Genomic DNA, 13,619 nt, shown 5'->3' on the forward strand with positions numbered 1-13,619 from the left:
GCGGCTGCCAGCCACACAGAGCTCCTATCAGCAATAAGTTTACATTGAAACATTTTACAGTTAAGGATTTACACTCAACTTGAAGCTAATGGGTAGAATACGTACAGTTAAATTTAGTAGCACAGTAAGGAACCTCATTATGCTAACAGCACTAATCTTTTACAGTGAGCATCGATGTAATACTACAACTATTTTCTGGTCTAGCCTGTTTCTCAGGTGCTGACCTCTTCTCAGTAATTTCACAAAGATTCGTATTTTCCAATTATATAGGCTTCCTCTGCAACTTCAACACGCTGAATTACATTCTGTTAGTTTTCGTATGGTTTATACACCATTTTACTCCATATTACTAGTGCAAATTTGGGCTTCTAAAACAAAGCCCTCTTCCCCGAAGTAATGTGCAAATCTTTGTTAACTTCAGAATTAAAAGGAAACACACTCCACTGAATACAGACTATGCAGGAAGCATTTTTATTAATAATGATGAACTATCTGATGTGATACATTATAGTCAGTATAAAAAGCTCTGTTATTTTACTGGGGTATTAGAACAGACTTTTTCTGCGGGTTTACTATTTGTTAGGCTCTATTTTAAGTGCAGAGGAAAGAGTAGTAAACATAGCCAACAAATACCTTCCCTCATGTAGCTTTTCTCAACCCAGTGAAATAGAAATACCTTCCCTCATCCCACTGGAATGGAAGAAATGGACAACCACCAAATAAATACAGAATGTAAAGTCTCATAATAAGTGCTATGAAGAAAAAATAAACATAGGGCAAGGGAAATGAGATCATGGTGGGCATGGGGTGCTGAGTGCTATATCAGAATGAATGGGGAAACCTGTAGGTTGGTGAGAGTGAAACAGAGACAATATTCAGAAGATCCTGCTATGACCACTGACTCTAGCCACCACTCCTTAGGTGAGTCACTTGACATTCTAGATATATTTCCTCTTTAAAAATGAAGATATTATTATCTAATAGAGTGATCTTTCATGAGCAATCTGTGAGTGGTAACCCCTTTCCTACTCTACTGGGATGTATTTACACTGAGATCAGGTAATGGTGAAATGAAAACCAGGCACCTATATGTCCGAGGTTATTTTAAAGCAGGGAATTCCTTCCCACAGCAGGCCAGTAAGTAAAAAACATGCCAATATGGCATCTAAAATTGAGGAACCACAGAGCAGAGGCTTTCCAGAGTCAAGCAAAAGAAGCTGTGGCCAGTACTTGTGTTACTATCCTTGAGCATGTTCCCATAGAGCATGTTAACAGATGGACCCCATGACATGAAAGTCTTATCTATAAAAACAGGATTTGTAAAGTTCAAAACCAACTCTGTTGTTATTACCAGAAAGTAACCCAGCTTATTGTCAGAAAGTCATTCTTGCCTACAGATGCAGAGCTGACCAATTACCTACAGTAACAATGAAAGGAATTCCCCAAGTGCTTTAGAAAAACATTATTTTTCTTATTAAAGAATGGCAAGTCAGCAGGAGAGTCAAACTCTTTCTAATACTTGGAATGTACCTCAGAAATGAAGCATTTACAGAATCTTACCTCTCCTTCATCAGTAAATGTTATTTTCTTATTTACTTTAAAATTTCTCTTCATTACTTTTTTTGCTTCTGCAACCTTGGTCACTTTTTTCTCCACACTGGATTTAGAAGGTTCTTTCTTCTGTGTGAGAATACACAAAAAAACACAGATGATTAGGTAAATTTTATATTTACAATTTTATATTAACAATTTAACACTGGCAATACACTTTCCAAAACAGAGCATGTTTATTGCTCCTTGGCTAATGAGAAGCACCAAAACTGCTGTCCAGAAATAAAATTATTAGACTTATTAACTAATGACCCCCCCCAATGCTAAAGGGATTTAAGTTTGAATGTGAATGTGAGACGTAAATAACCTTAAATTTCTTTTGTTACTAAAACTGTGCTATCCCGATAATGTTAAAGCATCAGAAACTACATGATAATGTGATAAAATGGACATGTAAGATAAAGTAAGCTATCTTCCAGCTAAAAACAGCACATTTTAAAAATAGCTCTAACTTCCAAGCACACACTTAAAATTTTAGACTAGGAAAATGTTTCCCTGGAAAGCAAAATGACTCCAATACATTGTTTGTGACTCAACAATCTTCCTCCCATTACAGTAATTCACTATATGAATACTGGAAAACATCCTATGATAACTAAGCTGTGTTCAAAGCTGAGATCGAGTAAGAGTTCTTGAACAGGAAGTTTGTCAACCAAAATAAATTTCTCCCTGTAGTGTACCCTGTGAACACAGGGCACTAATAAGACTTCCTCCCACCCAGTCATTCCTCCTACCCCTCTTTTACCCTGCAAACACCACCAACACAACCACCAGGTTGGAGACTATGTTACTGACTCCTACTGGATCTTCTTGGTTTTATGTCTAGGCTGATTCTTAAGGATCCTGGGTTGGCTGATACTCTGTCACCAACCCTCAGCTTATGATAGAGACAATGCTGATCAAACAGTGCAAATCTGAGAGAATCATCATGATGTAAAAATAACAATTAAACAGGAGTAAGTTATCACTTAAATAAAGCAAAAAAATTCTGAGGAGCAACAGGAGCAAACTTTCTGGGGGTGATGATAACGGTCTACATCTCAATAGGAGTTTGAGTTACACAGGCGTATACGCTTGTCAAAATTCATCAAATGTTACACTTAAAATTGGTGCATTTCACTGTATATAAATTTCTACCTCAAAGAAGAATCTTGTAAACAATACTGAACTTTAAGTTGATGCCAGGCAAGCTGAAGTACATGGAAGAAAGGGTAATGATGTTAACAACTTACTCAGAAATGCATTAAATAAAAAAAGGATAATGAATGGATTGATGGGAAATTACATGAGAAAGGAGATATGGCAAAAAGTTAATTATAGAATAGGAGTGATGGATATTTTGGTATCCAAAGTACAGTTTTTCAACTTTTCTGTATGCTTGAAATTTACTGTAATAAAATACAAAAGCCCAGTCCTAGGAACAAGAGAAACGGTCAAAAAAGCAAAGACACCAAAAATTGTCAGAATAAAATAATAGTCAGTCAGAAGAATCAATCCTGCAGAGTGAAACCTTGGAGTGATATGGGTCTGCATCAAGAGCTTTAGGGAAATCCATGATACTAGTGAAATTATGTAACAAAATTTGGGGGTATTTGCATCTCCGCAGTTTTATGATTATCATAGTTTCTAAAAGGGATCTGTGATCTCCCCCTCCTCCCCACAAAAAAAAGGTTAAATTGTTTGTTCAGGGAATTGTTTAGGGAAGCCACTGAAAGAAGGAACAGAAATGTCAACATGGGTGAGAAGACATGTTTATTGTAATTTCCTAATAGGCTGTGGCTTTGCTCTGATACTCTAGAATTAATCCTCACTCATTCAAATATGCACTGTTATCAAAACACAAGTTATCATAGTACATACTGCCCCAGCAGTGAAAGACCCTCAATGAACCTAACTCTAACAATGGGGGAAAAAAACATTAAACATTAACTATTTAATCACAGATGTAGTAAGTGCTCAGACAAAATACAGAGGATGAATAAATCTTTAATAGGGTGCCTGCCCTAGCTAGTCTAGGGTGAGGAGAGGAAGTCAAAGAAAACTTCCTCTTGAGGGACAGATGTTTGAATGGAGTAGCAAACACCCAAACACTGCTGCATTACTGACACACTGGTGATGAACAAATACCTTCTGTGTGTCCACTGATGGCGTATTTCACATATGGCTTATAAGAAAGTTTTAGTTCAGTGTCATTCTTTTGAATATTAATTTTAGCAGGTAACACATGCTAATTTATTCTGTAAAGGATATTCAGTTAAAAAGCTGCATTTATGGGCTTCCTTGGTGGCGCAGTGGTTGAGAATCTGCCTGCCAATGCAGGGGACACAGGTTCGAGCCCTGGTCTGGGAAGATCCCACATGCCGCGGAGCAACTGGGCCCATGCGCCACAACTACTGAGCCTGCGCGTCTGGAGCCTGTGCTCCGCAACAAGAGAGGCCGTGATAGGGAGAAACCCGCGCACTGCGATGAAGAGTGGCCCCCGCTTGCCGCAACTAGAGAAAGCCCTCGCACAGAAACGAAGACCCAACACAGCCAAAAATAAATAAATAAAAATAAAGAATTATTCTAAAAAAAAAAAAAAAAAGCTGCATTTATGTCCTCTCCGGCTATCTCAGTTTATGCCCCAAGAAGCAAGCACTGCTACTAGCTTTTTCTGTACCCTTCCAGAGACATTCTACCCACATTGAGGTACATATGAAGAGCAACAAGTTACTAAAAGAGCCCTCCCTGCAATGAACAGTCTTGTATTTACACCTTCATATACATGTGTATTTATCTATCTAGGATACATTTCTAAAACTTAAAGCACTTGGTCAAAGACTATGTGTATTTAAATTTTGAAAGATATTTCCAGAGAAGTTATACAAATTTATAACCCAATCAAAAATCTGAGAGTAACTGCTTCTCCTTATCTATTCAAACAAAGTATTGGTTTGGCCAAAAAGTTCTGTAAGATCTTAGGGGAAAACCCAGACAAACTTTTTGGCCAACCCAATATAATATTAGGCTTTATGTTTACCAGTCAACTAGGTGAAAAAATAATATCTCAGGGAAGTTTTAATTTGCATTTGTATTTTAAACATAGCAGAACATCTCTGCAAAGTCATTTATTTTTCAGTGCACTGTATATGTTCTTTGCCAGCATTTTTAATGAATTCCTGGAATTTCATTTATTAATTTGTGAAATTTCTTCATTGATTAAAGATGCTTCAATATTTTCTCTTACTTCATCATTTATGTTTATACTTCTGCCATACAGGGTAATATTCTTTTGTTTTGCTTTGTTTTTGGCTTTTGCCAGGCATATATTTTTAATTTTTATTAAATTAATTTTTTTAAATAATAAAATTTTCTGGGTTTTCTAGGTTTGTGCCATACTTAATACTTTTCCAACTAAAAGACTTTTTAAAAATGAATTTAACTCCTTAAAATGCAGGTCTTACTTTTCTTAAAAGTTTCAACACTGGCTCTTGAACAAGGGGGAAAGTACTCATTAATACTTTACATTTCCATACATTGTCACAAAAGAATATAAATTATACCTATTGCTAGGCAAGAGTTATATTTTGACTATAAGCCTTTATATTATTGGTACAAGAATGAAATTTGCAGCAGTCACAAAGTATAATGAAAGATTTCCTGACAAGACATAAAACATCAAAATGCAATTTTCATTTCTATTTGCACTTCTTCCACAACATGTATGCTATACTTTAAAATAAAATGCCAAGAGGAAAACTGTCATAAAATACAAAGCTGACAAAGCATCAAGTCATTCTCGATAGTGATAGCTGTAGCAGGTTGCCATGAATAACTTGGAAGATAAAAGAACAACAAGAACAGTTACAAACACAATAACAGTTCCTATCAAAAGGGCCACATTAGTTAATATTGGCTACAAGAAGATTCAAAATACAATCAATGAAAAAAACCTACCTTAGTATAAACATTACTAGATATCATAGAGGATAAAATAAAAGTATTATTGCAGAACGATGAAAAACAAAACCATAAAGAGATGAAAGTTAAAATTAAAGGGAAAGATACTCCAAAGAAATCAGATTTTTATCTTTCCCTAAAGTAGCTCCATGTGTGTCACTGAATAATTAATAGTTTATAATAGAAATTGTATCTAAAAGTGAAGAAAACCAACAAAATAAAGAACTATCAATCCTGGTGGGAACCTTAGAGGATACCTATTATGCCCTCATGCTAAAGATAAGGGCCTTTTGTAACATTTATAAACACTATTGCCCCAAAGTCCAAATGTACTTAACTTCAGATATTTCTGCTGCCTAAATAACCAAACCCTACTAGAACTTGTTTATTACTTTTTTCTAAAAAAAGCATAACTGCCTGCCATGTAAACTTAATCCTTAATCATTCTATATTTGCTGAACTACAATGATTCACAAATTTTAATTTTACAGTATAAAATAAGGATGTACTATTTGACAATCTATTTTAAAGCTATCTAAACTTCTCTGATTATGAGTGATGTTGAGCACATTTTCATGTACTTATTGCCTATTTGTATATCCTCTTTGGAAAAAAGTCTATTCAGGTTGTTTGCCCATTTTAAAATATGATTATTTGGTTTTTTGTTTTTAAGTTGTATGAGTTCCTTATATATCTAAGATATTAACCCTTTATCAGATACATCATCTGTAAATATTTTCTCCCATTCTATAGATTGCCTTTTTAACTTGTTTCCTTTGCTGTGTAGAGCTTTTTAGTTTGATGTAGTCCCTTTGCTTATTTCAGCTTTTGTTGCCTATGCTTTTGGCATCTTAACCAAAAGATCATTGCTAAGAATATTCTATTCAAATTACAAGACCCCAACCCTACCTCCTTTCTGATGAGAATCATAGCTGTTATAGAATTTATTTGTATGAGATACTTGTCTCATTACTTGATATTGACACTTCATAAATTATATCTAAAAGATTGCCTAAATAACCCATTCTACAAATCCTTCCAAATTTTTAAATTTTATAAATAATGTGTGTTTATTCTAAACACAAAATCATATAGATGAGAGCCTACATAGCCCAACAAAGTTCCTCATTTACTTTAAGGTTAGATCAGTCCTTGTATATTAAGGAGCTAGCTTAATATACAATTAAGTCCATCTTATATTAAGAAGCAAACCATAAGTAAATGTTAATCTTTCTCTTTCTCTATTCTGTATGGTTAATAAGGCCATGCGCTACTAATTTCACTGTAGTCTGTGAACTGCAATTTCAATGTATAAAGTAATGAGAATGGTTACTGAGCACTACAATATATTAAGCAGAAATGACAAAATATTTATTATGAAATATTTGTGATTCTTTTTTTAAAAAAGATATATACTAAACTCAAACTGGCCTTGGTACCTAGTTAGTTAAGCCAATTTTGACAGGCCATTTTAAGACATTTAAGAGATGTTGATGCCAACCTCCCAAACTCCCAAGACAAGGCAATCACTGCTACTGGTGGTAATAAACTAAGTTAAAAGACTTGGGGCAGCACTTATGAAACTACTAGAAACAATATGACACTAAGGTATACTCTCTTGGGGAAAGCAACTAAGCTGTCTACTTCTCTACCACCTTCCACGGTTCCAGTGTCTGCCATTTTTCTAAATTGGTTAACACTAGTAAATCACAAGACATGAATGGGATGTATCTTAACTGAGAGAGAAATAATAAACATCACTACCACGTCCAGTCCAAGCCATGTTCACAACTACACATACATCAAATTTCCAAGCTCTGCCTTCTGTTGTATACAAAAGTTAGCTAAGCAAAAAGTACCAAATGAAAGGTCAAAGGCCAGCCTACATGTACACATGTCAACAAAATGTGCTTGGATTATGTCCAGTCATTTAAAATTGGATATTCTTAAAAATACACCATTTATAAAATAGTGGTATGCAAAGCCATATAATGGTGATTTTTAAATACTGGCATTATTAAATACAGAACCTGGAAGGATGAAAAGGCCAAGATCACCTAGAAAAATAACACTGCATGCACCTGTATATGTAGAAGTTAAGAGGTTTTCAAGATCACACAACAATACCAGCAAGGTTAGGGCTGGAACTCTAAATCCTGGGGTAGAGGGGTGGGCAAAATAAAGGGAATTAAGAGGTAAGAACTTGCAGCTATAAGATACATAAGTTGCAGGATGTAATGTACAGCATAGGGAATATAGCCAATAATACTGTAATAACTTTTTTTTTAAATTTTGACAGATGGTAACCAGACTTACTGTGGTGACCACTTCGTGATATATAAAAATACTGAATCACTATGTTGTACACCTGACACTAATATAATATTGTAAATCAATTATACTTAAAAACAACAAAAATAAAACCTATACTGATCACCAAAAAAAAAAAACACCCCCAAAACCTAGTTTGTGGTCTTACCTTAAACCACGTATAACTAATAAAATATCTTAGAAACATCTCAGAGACCACACCTTCCTCTGAGAATCATAATTTTCCTAAACAATACTCAGAAGCTCCATAAAATGGAAATCAAAAGCTGGTCAACAACAAACAGTTTTCTTTAAAACGCAAAGAATTTCTCAAGGAATGCATTTTAAAAGTGTTTTTCTTTTTTTTTTTTTTTTAATGGCAGGACCAGATATATGACTAAATCTGACCTCTATTTTTTTTAAATCTCTCAAAAGCATAACATCTAGAAAAAAGTATTCTGCCTCTCAATGTGCTTTTTTCCTGGTAAATTGCATGCCGAGCATGCAGTGATTAATATAATTTCCATCCGCCCTCTTTAGCACTTAAACATTTTTAAAAGTTTGACAGTGACTGAAAGGTGTTGACAGATTCTTGCTCATTTGTTTATTTTTCTCCTACCTTAGAATGAGTCCCTGTTATTTCATTAGTAAATCTGTAACACTAAAATGTAATATTCTGGACTACCACTTACTAAAAACTACTGTAAACCACACTTCCCAAAGAAGTAAAATGAAATTTTTGCTAAGCTCCAAACTCCTTATGCTACACAGCCAAGCAACACTTTTTATTTTTTTAAATCACTCTTCTTCCTACTGTCCCATCCACAAACTAGAAAATGTAGGAGCTATCAATATGCTTGATGCACAGCAAAGGAAACCATAAACAAAACGAAAAGACAACCTACGGACTGGCAGAAAGTATGTGCAAACGATGCAACTGACAAGGGCTTAATTTCCAAAATATACAAACAGTTCATACAACTCAGTAACAAAAACACAAACAACCCAATCAGAAAAATGGACATAAGACCTAAACAGACATTTCTCCAAAGAAAACATACAGATGGCCAAAAGGCACATGAAAAGATGCTCAACATTGCTAATTATTAGAGAAATGCAAATCAAAACTACAATGAGACATTCAACCTTACACTGGTCAGAATGGCCATCATCAAAAAGTCTACAAATAATAAATGCTGGAGAGGGTGTGGAGAAGTGGGAACCCTCCTACACTGTTGGTGGGAATGTAAATTGGTGCAGCCACTATGGAGCATAGTATGAAGGCTCCTTAAAAAACTAAAATAGAGTTACCATATGATCCAGCAATCTCACTCCTGGGCATATATCCGGAGAAAAACATAAATTGAAAAGATACATGCACTGCAATGTTCATTGCAGCACTACTTACAATAGCCAAGACATGGAAGCAACCTAAATGTCCATCAACGGATGAACAGATAAAGAAGATGTTGTGTGTGTGTATGTGTATATATATGTATATATATACACATATATATATATATACATATATATACACATACACACACACACACACACATATATATACACACAATGGAATACTACTCAGCCATAGAAAAGAATGAAATAATGCCATTTGCAGCAACATGGATGAACCTAGAGGTTATCATACTAAGTGAAGTAAGTCAGAGAAAGACAAGTATCACTTATATGTGGAATCTAAAAAAAAAAGATACCAATGAACTTATTTATAAAACAGAAATAGACTCACAGACATAGAAAAACAATCTTATGGTTACCAAAGGGGAAGGGGGGGGATAAATTAGGAGTTTGGGATTAGCAGATATAAATGACCATACATAAAATATGTAAACAATAAGGTCCTACTGTATAGCACAAAGAACTATATTCAATATCTCATAATAAACCATAACAGAAAAGAATATGAAAAAGAATATATATATACACACACATATGTATAACTGAATCACTCTGCTGTACACCAGAAACTAACACAACATCGTAAATTAACTATACTTCAATTTTTTAAAAAATGCTTGAAATTCTCCCGCAAAAGGAAAGTTTAATTTAAGATTCAACACTGGCTGTCTTTTGAGACCTTTTCTCACTTTCTTCCCTCGGTCTTCTGGTGATTATCTTTCATGGTTTTTCTTACACTCTACTTCTATTTTTAAGAAATTCTGCTACTTCTATTTTACTCCTCTTAGACATCACACCAAACTCCCTGAGGATATGGACTTTGTCTTACTCGTTGTTCAATTCCTAGAGTAAGTGCCTAACACTGTGCCTGGACAAACTAATAATTATTTGTGAAGCTCAGCTGAGACTGGTCAAATCAAGACCAATTTTTGTTGGGAGCAACATTCATTCAAAGACTCTGAAATGCATTCTTCTGTTACCTATTCTCACATCAACTTACTTAAATAGCATAAAAATAAACAAACATATAATATTTCACATTTGACACTTATTAGTTGAGAAAATGGATTCACTGACTCTGGACAATAAAGTATGATGCAAGAAGTAGAACTGTCTGTAAATGCAGTCAGGAGTCACTCTGGGTGCCTAGTCAGTGAGCTGGAATCACTCCTTCATTCCCTTCTCCCGGCAGGAGAGGCTGTGTGACCTCACTCAGCTTTAGACAAAGCCAGAGATTCTTCCCTTAGCAGGGCAAACCCAACTTCCCATGGGCCCCAGGTCTCCACATGCTGGACAGATGAATTTCTTAGATGACTGCAGGCATCCACACTATTCTGTCTGATTCCCAAGCAGTCTGTGTGACAATTCACATGAGGTTGATCTACCACGTATTCTAATACGTAAGAGAGAATAATATATAGGACAGGATACCTTCACTAGAATAAATACCTATGCTTTATATTGAGCAGACCGTCAAACCTCTGGCATCCCTCTGTATGGAATAATAAAAGGATGGGAAACCCATGCCTTACCTTCTTCTTGCTGATCCTGGCTTTTCCCCATAAAATGTCACCTGTTCCCAATAAAGCCTATTCCTTAATCCATGCCATGATATTGTGAAATTTGTCCTAAGCTCTGATGCATGACAAGTGCCAATCCAGATGGACTTACCAGCAGATCAGAAGGTCACTAAACTTTTGAGAAGTTTATCGAACAGTAGCTAATTAGAGATGCCATCTGCCAGGTACCATGCTAGATGTTTTACATTTCATTTACTCCTCACAACTTCCCTTTTGAGGTATTTCCTGCATCTTACAGGTGATGAAACTGACAATAAAATAAGTTTAACAATTATCCTGCTAAAAGAGATAGAGGGAGTTCTAAACACAGACCCATCAAACTCAAATTTTATAATCTCAAACACTGAAGCTCAGGCTCTTCTGAGGACTCCACAATGTCACTGATTAAAAAAACTTTAGAAACATTGCTTGTAGGAAACTTTAGTCTACTTTCCAAATGCTGGAGCCCATAACCTCTCTCAGAGATTGAAATACTATTTCTACTTGAACAAATCCTTTGATAGCGAATTCACTAAATAAAAAAAACGTGTGTTGCACTGGGCACCTATTGTTATCTTTCCTATGTATTTTTAAAAGAATAAATTACATTAATAGAAAACAGCAAGGAAAATTACTTTTTTTACTAAAAAATTAATGTAGTTTCCAAACCACATAAGCAATTAATATTGGTCAAAATCCCAATCTAAATGCTTTTTTCAAAGTTCCACTGTTACCCTTTAGAGGTCCCTTCTGGTAATGGAAACAAAGACAAATTGAATTTTCTTATGTCAATCTAGGAAAAAGAAAATACTAATTACAGATAGAGGTGAAATAAAGTTGGGGGTGGTAGAGAGCTAATAAGAGTTCTGTGACAAGACTCAGGGAAGACTGGTGACAAAAGAGACAACATGTATGGAACAATATAGACAAGAAAAAGGACAGCTGTGCAGAGTCAAGACAGTTACAGTAATAAAAGGAGACAATCTGAAAACAAAATCACAAGAAAGGAAGAAACAAGGGAAAGGAAAAGCTCTAAGAAAACAAATTCCTCTCACGATTAGTGATGTGTTGCAAAAACACTGCACCATACAGCCAATTCACTTTTTTCCCCTAACAAACACCTAACCAAACTATCAACTCTAAATAGGGAAAACACTGACAGGATGCAAAACCGTCTTCCATCTCCCAAATATTCTCTTCCTTACACCAAAAGAATGCCTGAGATATAAGAATAGAGGTGGTAAGTTCAAAAGAAAAGAGTATATTAAAACATGAAATGAATCTTTAGAACTCAGTGTGGTTATTTCCAAGTTAGTATGCTACCACTGACCAATACTATTTATAACATATCCTAAACTGGTTCTTCTCCAAAAACTTGAATTATTTAAATCATACAATAATTTGAAGGATTTGGTTGAATCATTAATAACTCAGTGATGATCCTAATAAAAGATTTACCTAAAACTAATTTCAAATACATTCGATTTCAATCTAATCAAGTAAACAGGCTGAACTGATGGGAATTTTCTCTATTAAAATGCAATTAATTCTCCACTCATGTATTAAGATTTCTGGAGTCAGCATATTATGAAGCTCACTAATAATTTGCTTCATTAGTTCTGAATCTAAGATGCTAGATGTCAAAACTTCCTAATAAAGACCACAAACTATCACAGAGTAACTTGATCAAAATAGTACTATTATCAGCTATTTATTTCAGCACCTACACTAAGCCTCGTTCAACTGAAGGCATAGCATCTGGATAATTTTTAATTTGCTTTGGAATGGACTAACCATTTTAAGAACAGTAAGTTGTAATTCACTGCTTCGTCAGAAATCAGCTGCTATACCTTGACAATCATGTTAAAGTAAGCTCCACCTTACTCAGAGAAGCATGCATGCATTTTTTTTTTGGCGGAGGAAGGCACAGAGGGAGGGAGCAAATATGAATGTGTATGAGTATCTTATCAGTGTCTAGAGAGTTGCTTTCCCTGAACTTACCCTGGCATCATCTCTCCAGTTACTTAAGATAGGTATTGAAAATTGCCATAAAAAATTTATTACTTTATGTACTGTAGGACAGTTGTTGAATTGCAAGGAAAAGCTGTGTTTCTCTAAAGTAGAAGAATGTTTTCTCCATATGAAAAAAGTGTTCTTCTTTTCATTTTGGCACTTAAGACCCCAGAGCCAAATTCCTGATCCATATTAAGAACCAGGTAAAACCTGGCATGACCTGCATATTTAATTTCCCACCAGTCATTTCTATTCTATCTATATTTTGCATGCCTGATGTTTTCTACTTTATTACATTTAGAAGAATTTTTTAAGCCACTTCAAATTCCTTGTGGGATTAGGAGGGATAGAATATAATTAAAAGGAATAAAGGAAGCTCAGTTATTTATACATCAAACACTAAGTACCTATTATATCCCAAGTCCTATCCTAGGCACTAAGGATATAGTGAAGCTTGGATTCTAGTCGGAAAACACAGACACATACACACAAACACACACAGACACACACACACACACACTAATATGTCAAGGAGCTTTACGAGCTAGAAACAAAGGCAGAGTAAGGGGCTAGAAGTGACTGAGTAGAATGGAGAAATTTCAGACAGAGAAGGCCTCTCTGAAGAGGGGACACCTGAGCAAATATCATAAGGATGTGAAAGAGGAAGTCGTCAGTAATCTATGTAAGCTTTGCAGGTAGAGGAAACAATAAGTGCTGAAGGCCCACAAGCGGAAATGAGTTTATTATTTTCAAGAAACAAAAACTTCT

At 35.1% G+C, this 13,619-nt stretch overlaps 1 protein-coding gene across 2 annotated transcripts in view; it reads right to left on the bottom strand.

The window, feature by feature from the left end:
* The window catches only part of DDX10 (DEAD-box helicase 10), a 248,912-nt gene that overhangs the window by 106,904 nt on the left and 128,389 nt on the right, over positions 1–13,619 (bottom strand). For both annotated transcript variants that reach the window (XM_082343478.1, XM_082343479.1), the window contains exon 14: positions 1,561–1,680. In XM_082343478.1, coding sequence (XP_082199604.1) covers positions 1,561–1,680 — 120 coding nt within the window. The remainder of the gene's footprint in view (positions 1–1,560; positions 1,681–13,619) is intronic.

The sequence above is a fragment of the Balaenoptera borealis genome (genome assembly GCF_965194805.1).
Source record: "Balaenoptera borealis genome assembly, chromosome: 11".
NCBI classification, from domain to species: Eukaryota; Metazoa; Chordata; class Mammalia; order Artiodactyla; family Balaenopteridae; genus Balaenoptera; species Balaenoptera borealis.